Source organism: Scyliorhinus torazame, chromosome 16 (assembly GCF_047496885.1).
Source record: "Scyliorhinus torazame isolate Kashiwa2021f chromosome 16, sScyTor2.1, whole genome shotgun sequence".
NCBI lineage: Eukaryota > Metazoa > Chordata > Chondrichthyes > Carcharhiniformes > Scyliorhinidae > Scyliorhinus > Scyliorhinus torazame.
This window is the reverse complement of record NC_092722.1, coordinates 133,782,717-133,796,422: the sequence shown is the minus strand read 5'-3', so window position 1 is coordinate 133,796,422 and position 13,706 is coordinate 133,782,717. Positions and strand designations below refer to the sequence as shown.

Here is a 13,706-nt window from a genome sequence, read left to right as displayed (position 1 = left end):
GCAAAAGGGCCATCTGGCAAGGGAGTGGTTCCTGGAGGGCGTTTAATGCCTTTACCCTTATTATGTTTCATGCAAATGAGGCATCGATCCAGCCACATTTGCGCTGCTGTATTCAAATCTGGGTGCCACCAAGTTTTCAGGAGTAGCTGTACCATTCCCTCCTTGCCAAGATGAGTACAAGAATGCAAATAATCAATAAGTACCGGCAATAAAGAATTCTGAATACAAACTTGACCAACTGGAGTAAGCCAGAGGTCCCGTGTCAAGGAGTGCAAACACCCCATTCACTTCCATAGTGCGCGCTCAGAATCAGAGGCGTCCCTCTGTAAATTTTGAACCTCAGTTATCTCTGGCATGCCCTTCGTTCCTAATGCAGGTACCTGATTTAGAGCCTGATTAGTCCCACTGGGAACAATCAGAGAGGCTGATATAGCCGCAGCCTTAGCAGCTGAATCAGCACGGGCATTCCCTAATTGAACAGGGGTGTCCCCCTTTGTGTGCGCAGCACATTTAATAATTGCCAATTGATGAGGAAGCTGAATAGCATCGAGGAGATTTTTAACCCAAAGAGCGTTTTGAATGGGAGCTCCAGCAGAGGTGAGAAAGCCTCGTTGTTGCCAGAAGCAGCCAAAATCATGGGTCACGCCAAAGGCATACCTAGAATTGGAATAAATGTTTGCACTTTTATTTGCGGCCAAAATACATGTTCGAGTAAGGGCGAATAGCTCGGCTTTTTGTGCAGAGACAGGGGTCTGGAAGGCAGCTGCTTCCCGAACGTCAGTGTCTGTAACAACAGCATATCACGACTGTGGGATACCAGTGAGAGAAATGGAGGAACTGCCATCAACATAAAAAATGAGATCTGGATTTTCAATAGGCCGATCTATTAAATCCGGGCGAGGCGCGTAAGGAAGTGATTCCCAAGCAAACAATCGTGCGGTGGGTCAGCAAGGTTATCGGGGGGCTGTTCGAGGAACACAGCTGGATTTAAGGTAGATCAGTAATGAAAAGAGAGGTAGGGGTTCTACAATAGTGAAACCTCATAGCGACTCAAGCGGGCTTGAGTCAGATGCTGGGATTGCTGAGCCGTTAGGGGAGCCACAATAGAGTGCGAGGTATGCATTTGTACTGGCTGGTGAAGGGTCAGATTAGAGGCCGCCTGCGCTAACAAATGGACAGCTGTAAGAATCTGGGTGCAGGGAGGTAGACCACAAGCTACAGGATCCAATTTCATAGAATAGTAGGCGACCGGGCGACGCAGGTCACCGTGCTCGTGTGTCAGACACCAGTGGCACATTCATCAAGAACATTAACGTACAACTGAAAGGGTCTGTCATACTTAGGTCGTCCTAGCGCTGGGGTGGTAGCCAGGGCGTCTTTGAGAGTTACAAAAGATTGCTTTGCCGAGTTGGTTAGTTCAAACTTAAGAGGAGCATTTTGAGAGGAGCACGGAGTTAATTCTTTAGTACGGACAGTAACATTCGGAATCCATTGTCTGCAAAAGTTCACCAGTCCTAAAAAAAGCTCTCACCTGCTTGGGCGAGGTAGGAAATGGGGTCTGCAATATAGGATTAATACGGTCCTGAGTAACGGAGCGATCAATAGCACTTATTAGGACACCCAAAAATTTGACCTGTCGTTGGCCTTTATGAACTTTAGCGGGCGGGATCACATATCCCCATGAGTGGAGACGGATGAGCAGATAAACGGTGTCACGTTCATTAGCGATGAAGTCAGGGCTGACGAGGAGTAAGTCATCAACATATTGGATAATGGTGGATCCATCAGGGGGTGATAATGTCGCTAACTGGGAGTGCAGTGCCTGTGAGAAAAAGGTTGGAGAATGAATGAAGCCCTGTGGGAGCCTAGTCCAAGTGTACTGGTTGCCCTTAAATGTAAAGGCAAACAAATACTGTGATTCAGGGTCGAGGAGTATCGCAACAAAGGCATGTTGTAAATCAACAAGGGTGAAAACAGTCGCATCCGGTAGAACATTGCTGAGGATTGTAGCCGGGTTTGGGCAAATGGGATGTAAGGGTTCCACTATCTGATTAATACGTCGGAGGTCTTGGACCAAACGTCATTCGGATGGTCTTCCTACCTTAGGAACTGGAAGAATCGGGATGTTACAGGGCGATTGGCATGGTATCAAAATTCCCTGTTGAAGGAACGATTGAATCATGACCGAGGCTCCTTCTTCAGCCTCGGGCCGTAAAGGGTACTGTGAAATAGAGGGCAAGGACATATCAGGCTTGACTTTAATAACGACGGGAGGTACATTAGTGAGACCAACTTCGTGTTTGGAGGCCGCCCATAAATCTGCGGGGAGTTCCGAAATTGTAGATTGGACTGAATGATGGTGGTGCAATGTGCCATTGAGGCAAAATGGGTGTTGAAAATATTCTAAAGTGCCTGCGGGGAGGGTTTGACTTTCAGTAAAGAAAGGATCAGCTTGTCCTCGTAGTGCAGCTGCTAGAAATCCCAAGGATTTGGCACTGGAGCCATCATTGACAGTAAGAGTAACATGTGTCTTAAGGGGGAGGCTGGACTTGGGACGGTGGCAAAGAAGCAGCGGGGAGCGCTGGATAAAGGGAGGGTCTATGGGTCGATTCCTCCTCTTCCTCCGTATCGTCTGAGAAGGGAAACAGCGGCATGCCAGGGCAACTGGGAGGCTCCTCCTTTTGTTTAATCTGATGGGCTAGCCCTACCTGTCTATTACTTGCAGATTTCTTATTACTTTAAAGTTTCCCAATTCTTTGATTTACCATCCACACACTCATCAATCCCTCTTTTACAGGCGTTATCCCTCCAACTCATTAATAGTGATTGTTCGTGGCGTTTATTGGACTGTTTTTTCCACTCTGAAATTAAGGATTTCCATTTGAAGCCAGCATTTCTCTCCCAAATAGCTTTCTCTGCAGCAGTGCAATTATCAAAGTTCCAAGTGCCACCTAGTGGCCAAATATCGTTACCCAATTTATTGTTCAGCGCAGCAGATAATCTTCGGAAATTACGTTCTTGAGAAGGGGTCTCAGAACATATAAAAAATAGAGGGGAATTGCCCCGTTTTGTCTAAACTCTGTCCCATAACATCAGTATACTGTGCCCCTGGCAACAAATGTTCAAAGAAATTCCTGGTACCAAAGTCAAATCACAGGGTCCCTGACCCAAACTTAAGCCTGCGTAACAAGAGGTCCCTGACCCAAGGCTAACCACAATCGGGTCCCAGACCCTAAGTACTGTACTAACAGTCCAATTTAGATTCGAGCACCGTCACCTGTTAGTTACTTCCGTCAGGGATGAGGGGTCAAACCACCAATCCGAGTGAGAGAGAGAGAGAGAGAGACCAAGGAGAATCTTACCTTGTGCCGGCGTCCGTCTCGTCCCTCTGGGTCGTGGTTCTATCACTTCTTCAGTCCCCCACGGAATTCACTCAGATTATTGGTAGCTTGCGCCAAATGCTGACGTCAATAATTTCCTGCTTCTGGACTGTAGTAGAAAGATTCAACGCTCGTTAAGGCAAAATAACACGGCTTTATTTACAAAAAGACTGCATGCAGTAATGGCTGAAACTTGAGGTCAGAGCGCAGTTAGTACCACTGCTGATTCCGTCCCAAGTCTGCGCTTTCACAGAGAATCAGCTCAGTATTTATACATTATCATTATCAAGATTGCGTGACTACAGCTTAGTCAGGAATTCGATCGGAAGTAGAAACGGAAGTAATGTCATAAACCTGCTGACCTGTTGATCTTCTCGGACTCTTTGTCTCATCCCTCATACCATTATCTTGTCCTTTGATAGAACATTAAAAGGTCGGAGGAGACTCATCCATTCCTTATCTTGTCTTATTCATACCGCCCTGGGTTATGACGAGTTAGCCTTATCAGAAATTCCAGAGGTCAGGCATTTTGGAATAGCTAGATTAGCATTCCTTACAAAGGGCTCTGGTACATTCAAGTGGCTAGGTCAGCTTTTCTTACATTGTAGCGAATAGTTGACCAGTTTTCCCATCATGCCATTACTTAATTCGTACAACATCACAGTCAGGGCCCTTAGCCTTAGCAGTATCCACTGCCTTCAGCCGTTTCATGATATCTGGTGGAGTAAATCATATTGGCTGAAAACTGACATCTGTGATGCTGGGGACCTCCGGAGGAGACCGAGATGGATCATCCACTCGGCACTTCTGGCTGAAGATTTTTGCTGCTTTTCCAGCACTGTCTGGCCAATAGTTTGTGGCCAACAAGCAATAACTAAAATTAAAGATTGCTGATTGAGAAGTATCATGTAATGGTACATTTTACATAACACAAGGCCTATTTTTTAGGGGCCTATTTTTAAATCCAAAATAAAACCAGGTAGATTTTATGAATTTGCAGGCCTCCTTCTGCCTGTGAAAATTCTGCGATTCGGTGAACCATGCCAAAATTCCTGATCCGTGCTCCTGGAGCAAGAAGCAAGTTTGTAACACCTATAAAGGCATACAGAAGATTATTGGAACATTTTAATTGAAAGCTTTCCATTGGATATGAAAACATTTTTACCTTAACTACACAGTTACTCATAAAATTATTCATGTTTTATCAGCTCCGACAGTGAACAGAGCAGCCAAACCATCCAACAAACCAGCAGGCCTGTCCTCAAGTCCTAAAGCAGGATATCATCACGGCCCAGGTATTGAAATATTTTCTGACCAGGAAACCATTCTAAACTATGAAATATCGTTCAAATTACAGAGCTGGTGTTCCAGCCTCGGGACTCTTTGAAAATTGTAGATCGGATTCCTCTGCCGGAGATTCACTCGAACATAAATGTCTTGAGGGTTCTGGTGAAAAGTCCAGCCCAGCAATAATTTGTGTCCTAACAGCAGAAATATTTGAAAAGCTTATTACAATTAATGTAATTGGTGTTAACGGTAAGGTGTGTCAGTCCAAAATATTTAAGAGTTCCGAAATAACATCATGGGCAGGATTTTTGTGGCTATTCCCACTAATGGAATCTTCCGGCCCTGCTGATGGTGGCCCCTTGCCATGGATTCTCCAGCGGCAGAGGGTGAGAACAACAGGAAACCCCGTTGCTAATGGTGGGACCAGAACATTCCCCTCCCCGCTGCCCAATGGTGGACCCCGTCCGCCACCGCAAAACACGCCATGGGAGGAGGCAGGGTGTGGGGTGACGGAAAGTCCCGCCCACCCATGTCTGCTTTATTTTCTGAGTTTGCAAACTTTATTATGTTTAAATACATGTCGTGAGTGAATGATGTTGGTGCCTGGGAAGTTTTACCAAAACATCAATCAATGAAATAAGTTTTAAAATTAAAAATAAATTAATTGTGATGCTGCTGGAGTGAAGGATATACAGTGTGACTGTACTAAGACCTCGCGCTGTATGTGTATCTGTTTCTGGGGAAGACAAAATGCTGCAACCTCTCTTATGTGAACCTTTAGATCAAATGCAAACTTGTTATCTTTTCATCCAGGGCAACCTGCCTCTGTACCACAACAGCACACAGAAAGCCCTCAATGTCATGGTAAGAAAAATGGAAAACAAATATATCTTTTAGAATTATACCATCAATATACAAAGTTAAAAGCTGACAATGAGTAGAGGTACCATGTTACGACTGGGTTTAGTCTGGGTGAAAGGCTGCCAACTCGTGAAAAAAATATAGAGAAGCAAATTTGTAGGTAAATTGCTGAGAGGTACAGAAAGTATAGTGATAATGGGGGACTTGAATTTTCCTAATATGGATCACAATAGTGTAAAGGGCAGAGGGAGAAAGAGTTTTTGAAGTGCTTTTGGGAAAACTTACTTGATTTTGTTTCTGGCCCAACAAGGAAGGAGACATTACTGGATTTGGTCCTGGGGGCTGAGGTGAGACAAATGGACCAAGTGTCAGTCAGAGAACGGTGATGATCGTCTCATCAGGTTTAGGATAGCCATGGATGGGAACAAAGAGAAATTTCTGAAGTAAAAAAAAAAAACTTAATTGGAGGAGGGACGATTTCGGTGGAGTGGGAGGAAAATTGGAATCAAAGATTGGCCAGCAAAACTGTATGGTCGAGGTATGTATTCATGAGGGGGAAAGGTAGGGCAACCAAAACCAGAACACCCTTCATGATAAGAGAGAAAGAGCAAGATGAAGCAGAAAAAGACAAAAATGTTCTATTGGCATTTAAATAAAAGGTGGTAAGAGGCGAATGGAGCCAATCAGTGACCAAAAAGGAGATCTATGCTCAGAAGCTGAGGACATGGCTGATCTACTAAATCGATACTTTGCAAGTGCCTTTACCAAGGAAGAAGGTGCTGCCAAAGTCATAATAAAATTCCTGCAGTGTAGGACTATTCGGCTCTTTGAGTTTGCACCAACCCTCTGAAAGAGCACCCTACCTAGGCCCACTCACCCGCCCTATCCCCATGACCTAACCTGCACATCTTTGACACTAAGAGGCAATTTAGCATGGCCAACTCAACTAACTTGCACTTCTTTGGACCATGGGAAGAAACCCATGCTGACATGGAGAGAAAGTGCAAACTTCACACAGTCACCCAAGGCCGTAATTGAACCAGGGTCCCTGGCGCTGTGAAGCAGCAGTGCCAACCACTATGTCGCAGTGCCACCCAAATGAAAGAGGAGATAGTTGAGCTGGTGGATGAGCTAAATATTGATAAGGAGGACATATAACATAGGTTGGCTGTACTTAAAGTTGATAAGTCATGGGGACTGGATGGGATGCATCTAGGAATTTTGAGAGAAGTCAGGGTGGAAATTACAGAGGAACCGCCCATGGGCTTCTCATCTTCCTTGAGAATTGCAAATGTGACACTCCTGTTCAAAAAAGTGTGTAAGGGTAACAACTACAGGCCAGTCAGTTTAACTCAGCGTTGGGAAGCCTTTATCCGAGAAAAGATTTGCCATCACCTGAACAAATAGGGATCAATTATTGAAAGCTATTGTGGATTTCGTAAAGGTAAATCATGTCCTAGTTTTTCAATGAGGTAACAGAGAGAAATGGTCAGGTAATGTGGTTGATGTGGTGACAGTAAATTACAAGTTGCCTGATAAAGTATCACATACACGTCAGCAAACTTAAAGGCCACAGAATAAAAGGGAAACAGCAGCATAAATACTGGCCTGAACTTTACAGCCGTTCATGCTCGGGCCGCACACCCACCACGGGTTTGCCAACGGCCAGGGCTGCATTCAACGGGAAACCGCGTTGACAACAGCGGGACCAGAAGGTCCCTCCAACAGCCAATGGCGAGCCTCCTCCACCACCTCCTGGGGGATGCGAGGAAAACCCCACCCATTTTGTTGGCTAAGTGACAAATGGAGAATAGTGATGGATCGTTGTTTTTCAGACTGGAGAAAGTATTCAGTGGTGTTCTCCAAGGGTCAGTACGAGGACCACTCCTTTTCTTCATCTATATTAATCACCTAAATATGGTTGCAGTCTTCTATGCTGACTCCCATACAGGACCACGTGTCAAACATTCAAAAGGACCGGATGGGTGTGTGTCCAGTCACAGATTTGAGATGCTGTAGCAGGCAACATACCCATAAGTATGAGCATGTCTGGTTGTATAGGCCTCCAAAGTCTGGTTGTATAGGCCTCCACGGGCGTTTATAGTGAAGTATTTATGTGAGACAGGGTCCAACTCTAACTGAAAGTATGCATGGCTCATATCAAGGCACTTAAGTGAGTGTCCACCGGCCAGTGTTGCATATAGGTCCTCGATGTGGGACATGGGGTAACAATCCAGCCGGGGGCCCTGTTGACAGTCAACTTACAGTCCCCAGTCTGACTGTCTTATCGGATTTGAGCATCGGGACCACTGGCACCGCCCAATCAGCAAACTGGTCTAATGATTCCTAGGTCTTCGAGCTGGCTGAGTTCAGCCTCAACATTTGCTAACAATGCACAAGGGAACGGGTGAGCCCTGAAATAGCTTGGTTGTGCGTCTGAGTCTATCTGAATTTTTGCCATGGCCCCTTTTATTTTTCCCACTCCTGTTTGGAAAACCTCAGGGTATTTTCCTAGTACTTCGTATAGGCCCCCGGATCCCATTTGGAAAATTTGCTGCCAGTCCAGTTGCAGGCATTTTAGCCAATCGCAGCCGGGCAGGCTGGGGCCGTGTCCCTTGACGATGATCAACGGAAGTCACACTGACTTGTCTGAAAACCGCCGGGGTCATTGTGGTTCCTGCAATGGCTAACGGTTCACTAGTGTACGTTGGTAATCTTGCCTCGGTGTGCCACAGATCCCACAGCTGCTGTACCCCGTCTTTATCCTGTCGAAGGTCTGCTTTCCAATAACTGAAAGCACAGCTTCCATGTCTAGTGGATACCCATGAACTTGCATAGTTCATGATGGACGCCACTTGGTGCCGCAATGCAATTCAGCTGCATGCACTCTTCCTCTGGCTGGTCCATGTGGAAAGTGTGAAACCTTGGTGATGCCTGCTCGAAAGGGGCATTGGGGTTTCTGGCTCACTATTGCCTCGTGCTCCCTGTGGCTCCTGCATCCACATGCCCCACAATACAAGGGCAGTCCCTCTATAGACTCGGGAGGTATCCCATCGTGACATTTCGGACGTTGACCAATGGACCTGACCCAATGGATCGGTCCAGGGCGGGGTTTCAGTCTTGCGAGATGAGGGGGAAGGGGGCACGTACTAGGGTGTTTACCTCCATCCCCTGGATCTCTTGCATTTCTCTCTCGGCGCTTTGGCGGGAAAGCGAAACTTGCATGGCCTGCTGAAGGTCTAGGGACAAACAATTCAGCTAGCAACTTCCCCTGAGTAGCCACGTTATTTACACCGCAGACCAAACGGTCGTGCAGTAATTCGGAAAGGGAAGGTCCGAATTCATAAAATTCGGCTAGTTTTTATAGCTTCGTCAGAAACTCGGTTCTGGACTCTCCTGGGATCCTGTCTGCCATGTTAAAACGGTATCTCTGCACTATAATGGATGGTCTAGGGTTGAAGTGTTACCCCACTAGAGTGACCAACTGTTCAAAAGTTTTAGTGTTCAGAGATGCAGGATACGTAAGGCTTTGTATCACACCATAAGTATGAGCTCCACAGGCAGTCAGCAATATCACTGTCTGTCAATCAACATCTGTGATAGTGTTCGCCAGGAAAAAATAATGCATGCATTCTGTGTACTGTGTCCAATCCTCTAAGCTTGTGTCAAACATATTCAATCTTGCAAATAAAGGCACATTTGCAATAAAAATAAAATTTCTCCAACCTTAGCACAGCAATAGAAAGGAGGTTGCTGTTAATTCCTCGGTGTAGCAATGTCAACAGTAATCCAGATTTCTCCTCATCGCCAGTTCAGTCGGCTACAAATGAGTCTGAGCCGAGTTGGTCAAAAGAAAACTTGGTTTATTGTAAAGCAATTATATTTACCAAACACTCCAGATCCCAGCTGGGTTCACTCTGTCGGTTCTATACCTGGCCGATTTTATACAGATCTCAGTCATAAATGACCTTGGGGTCCCTGCCCCCTTAGCGGGGGAGCTCGTATTCGGCAAGACTCACGGGGAGACAGATATCTCCCCTAGGTCTTGTGCGGGTTATAACAAAAATATTTGTTGAACATTCAATTATATTCCAAATGAACCAGTGTTCAATGTAATAGTACCACTAGTGGTACTTAGGAGTGTCAGTTGATGCAATGGAAGCACTGTATTGAAATTAGAATCTGAAAATTGGCTTTCAGCAGTACCAGTTTCAGCATTAATATAGTTACTAGTTTATTTATGCCTTTTATCCCATGGTCTTCAACCTTTCTATCAGCCTATTATGTGATACTTTATCAAACACCTTTTGCAAGTTAACATAACCAAATCACATTACCCAGCTTACCAACCTCTCTGTTAGCTCATAAAAAAAACACAAACAAGTTAGTTAAATATGATTTTCCTTTAATAAATTGATTTATTAACTTTCCCTAATTAACCTGTACTTATTCAGGTTAGATTTTCACTCTGATTATCATCTCTAAAGGTTTTTCCACCACGGAGTTAAACTGACTGGCCTGTAGTTGCTGGGTTTACTCGAACGCCCTTTTAAGAGTGTAATATTTGCAAGTTCCCAGTCTTTGAATTGAGCAAATGCTAGAAAATGACACATGGTTAGCCATTTTGGACTGAGACGGTCCATTTTCTTTCCTTCGTTGGATATACAGTACTGTGTATTTGAGGGCATTTTCCTGCCCCAGATAGTTTTGCAGCAACTGATGAACTCATGGTGCAACCCCACCCCCTGGTGTCTGAAAGCGCAAGTGCAGCACCAGACACGGGAGGCCTGAAGCTTCATTCTTACCTGTCACTCTCAGGACTTTGGAGTTGTTGTTAACGAGCAGATAAATTAAATTTCTTACCTACCTGAAAATCCTTTGTCCTTCCCAGGACACCCACAGATCGTATGGTCCAGAACGTGCATTAAACTTCCACTCAAAAAATCCTTAAACTCGGCCTGTGCCAAATGTAGACACACGACCTGATCCTCCATCTTAGGGAAGCCTGGAAAATCCTGACAAAGGGGACCCTGACAACCTCACCGCATTTTCACTTGCATTCTGCCAGGGAACAATGTCGATGAAAATCCACCCCAACGTTTAGGATGTACCTTCCTCCTCCCCAACCTATTCATAGATTTGCATTTCAGAGCAAAATTTGTCACATAAATAGATTTCTGGATTTCATATTCCTTTCTATAGTTTAAAGATTAATTAATTTTGGCCTCGGCAGGCGATAAGTTCTAAAAATAAATTAATTCCTTAGCGGCTAGTTGATATGAGTCAGAAGTTGAATTGAGTAATTCAATTTATAAATGCAAAACCAAAATAGCAATAAGTAAGTAAATCAAATCAAGATGTATTTAATTTTGTATGGAAGAATGTCAATGACTTTTTTTTAATCTGTGTGCATACTATGTTATCTCCCATGCATAGATGTGTATGAAGTTCCAGATACAGAGGTGAGTTTTTGATTAATCATATCGAAGTATTTCAGATTAAGCTGGTTATATGGAAATGTCTTGACATTTTTGATATGTCTTTCTAAATAGTTGTGAACCGGTGCTAATTCCACCTAAAGGGTCAAGTGTGAACGACACACGAATTTAATCCCCTGGTCTCAATAATAATGAATCATCAAGGTGCAAATTTATAGGAACAGGAGTAAATCAGCTCCTTTGATCCTGCTTCAGGCAGCTCCCGAGAGGGTAAGGTGCTGAAAATGATGAAAAGCGACCATGGACTACAGGCTAGGAGAGCGCTCATACCACTGCTGGTTAGCCCCACGCATTTGAATAAATAACTACAAATGAACTTGGGCCGCATGGTGAGCCGCACAGATGAACGCTTCCTTGAAAAACATTGAAAATTGCAGTGCCAAACAAGACAGATCCCTTAATAATAATAATCTTTATTAGTGTCACAAGTAGGCTTACATTAACATTGCAATGAAGTTACTGTGAAAATCCCCTAGTTGCCACATACCGGCACCTGTTGGGGAACACTGGGAGAATTCAGAATGCCCAATTTACCTAACAAGCACGTCTTTCTCGACTTTTGGGAGGAAACCGGAGCACCTGGAGTAAACACACGCAGACAAGGAGAAAGTGTAGACTCCGCACAGTGACCCAAGCCGGGAATCGAACCGGGACCCTGACGCTGTGAAGCCAGCGTGCTATCCACTGTGCTACATAAGCAGGAGCTTAAGGGGCCATTCATTGGCAGCCAGTGGAGTTCCCGTTCCATCCATCCTGCCAACCCTTTGAAAATTCGATGTTGTCCCAGGGACGTTGGGAGCCAGAGTCGACCAGTTTGAATTCTTGCACTCAAGTCCCGATTCCGCAGCCCTGTGAAAATTCAGACCCAGATATCTCGCGCTAGAACAAAGATTCCCTCTGCTTCAGATGAGCCCCACCTGGAAAATGGAACAAGACCAAGATTAGCTGATGATCCAGTGGAACTCCTCCCGATTTGACTTTCCTGTCCAGTGTGCCCCACTTATGTCAATAATGAGGGATGCCCCAAACAGAAAATAATTTTACTGAAAGCTACACACAGCAAAATGCATTCATTCGTAATTCACCCGTAGCATGATGTAAGTTAAGTTTACGTACCAATTAAATTTTGCTTTAATCACATTCATGGCATCATTTGATTTGAAATACTTTTGCTTTTTCTTTAGGAAGCTTTGCCACCAGTGCCCAGGTACGTCGTACTTGATTGTTGTGAAATAAGTGGTCCAGGAAATCCCTTATTAGCTGAGGGTGTGGAGTTTGATCTATTTCATGGACAACCCATTGAAGCTGCTTTTTAATGAGGCTGATTTGTTATCTGTCACATTTCAAACAAGACACTGGTTCCGAATATCGGCATTCCATTGTCCTATTTCAAGCATTATGATCCGTCTGCAAGAGCTGATCTTTGGCCCTCGAGTTTTGTGATCTTTGCAATGGTGCTGACGAATCAGGGGCCCCTGCTACTCATCCTGCTGCTTAATCAGGGAATGGAGGAGGGTCGTCTTGTGAAACTGACAGGCCTTGATGCCACAATGGTGAAACTTCAGGCACCATCCAGAATGCAGAGCAGTGCAGCCCCACACAAGAATGTTTTTTTTAATGGTGGCACCTGCCCCTTCTGCAAGGAGACCAACTAATCCGCAACCATCGTTGCTTTTCTTTGGGGTTTTGAGGCAAAGGCCCAGGCAATGCCCCCTAGGTGATCACCGCATCTATGCCAGGCTAGACGAATTGGCCTGATTCTCCCTGTGTACCAGCTACCTAGGAGGACCAAAGTTGGGAACCAAGGAGACTCTAGGTCACATCCTCACTCATGTCCAGGAGTAGGTGGAGCAGAAGATTGGAGCGAGCAGACCTTCGCTGGTAGTGTCGGAGAGGCCTCTGAAATTCCGGGTCTCTTATCAAAAGCCATGGTTAGCATCGCCTTTTTAAATAAGTGTTCCTGTTTTTGAATACTGGTTTGTATCATCATCTGCAAAGTGACTTGGGAGTATTACTGTCCCCACCATTAACATAGATGACTTCACCAACACCATTACAAAGATGCAATCATTAAGACCCGACGGCCGAAAATTATAACAAGATCAGATTCTTACAGACTGATCCACTTCCATAATTATCGCTGTTCAAAGCAACTCATTCAAGAGATTAACAAAAATTTAACTGGGAGGAATGTGTCTAATTGTCACCAGATAATTAATGTTTTAAATTAGTACTGAGTGAACCAGTTCTGCCCTTTTAGTATCAAATGAACTACAAAGCATTAAGTATTGATTCAAGATTGTGAATGTAGCCACGTTTCTTGTTCATTCAGTTATCTGTCACATGACTAAATTGTCTATCTAATCAGAAATGATGATTACATCCAGCATGGCAACTCAAACTTACTCGTGCTACATTGTATAAGAGCGCCCCCATGTGGATACTTCAAATATATTTTTCTCATTAAACATTAGACCATAGGCATGTTGGCTGTGGGTGCGAACCCTGTAATGGCCCCTAAATATTGCGAGAGGCCACAGGTGGAATTTTCCCAAAAAATGTCTCTTCCAACGAGAAAATCGGTGCACTTCCCGCCAACCCCATACCTCAATCTTCAGGCACTTGGGGGGTGGGGGGGGGGAATCCCCACATGAAAACGCCACACCTGAGGTGCAAAGCC

At 44.7% G+C, this 13,706-nt stretch overlaps 1 protein-coding gene across 8 annotated transcripts in view; it reads left to right on the top strand.

Moving 5' to 3' along the window:
- The window catches only part of blnk (B cell linker), a 393,983-nt gene that overhangs the window by 318,257 nt on the left and 62,020 nt on the right, over positions 1-13,706 (top strand). For all 8 annotated transcript variants that reach the window (XM_072479109.1, XM_072479107.1, XM_072479108.1 and 5 more), the window contains 4 exons: positions 4,589-4,675; positions 5,481-5,531; positions 10,965-10,990; positions 12,211-12,233. In XM_072479109.1, the coding sequence (XP_072335210.1) occupies positions 4,589-4,675; positions 5,481-5,531; positions 10,965-10,990; positions 12,211-12,233 (187 nt within the window). The remainder of the gene's footprint in view (positions 1-4,588; positions 4,676-5,480; positions 5,532-10,964; positions 10,991-12,210; positions 12,234-13,706) is intronic.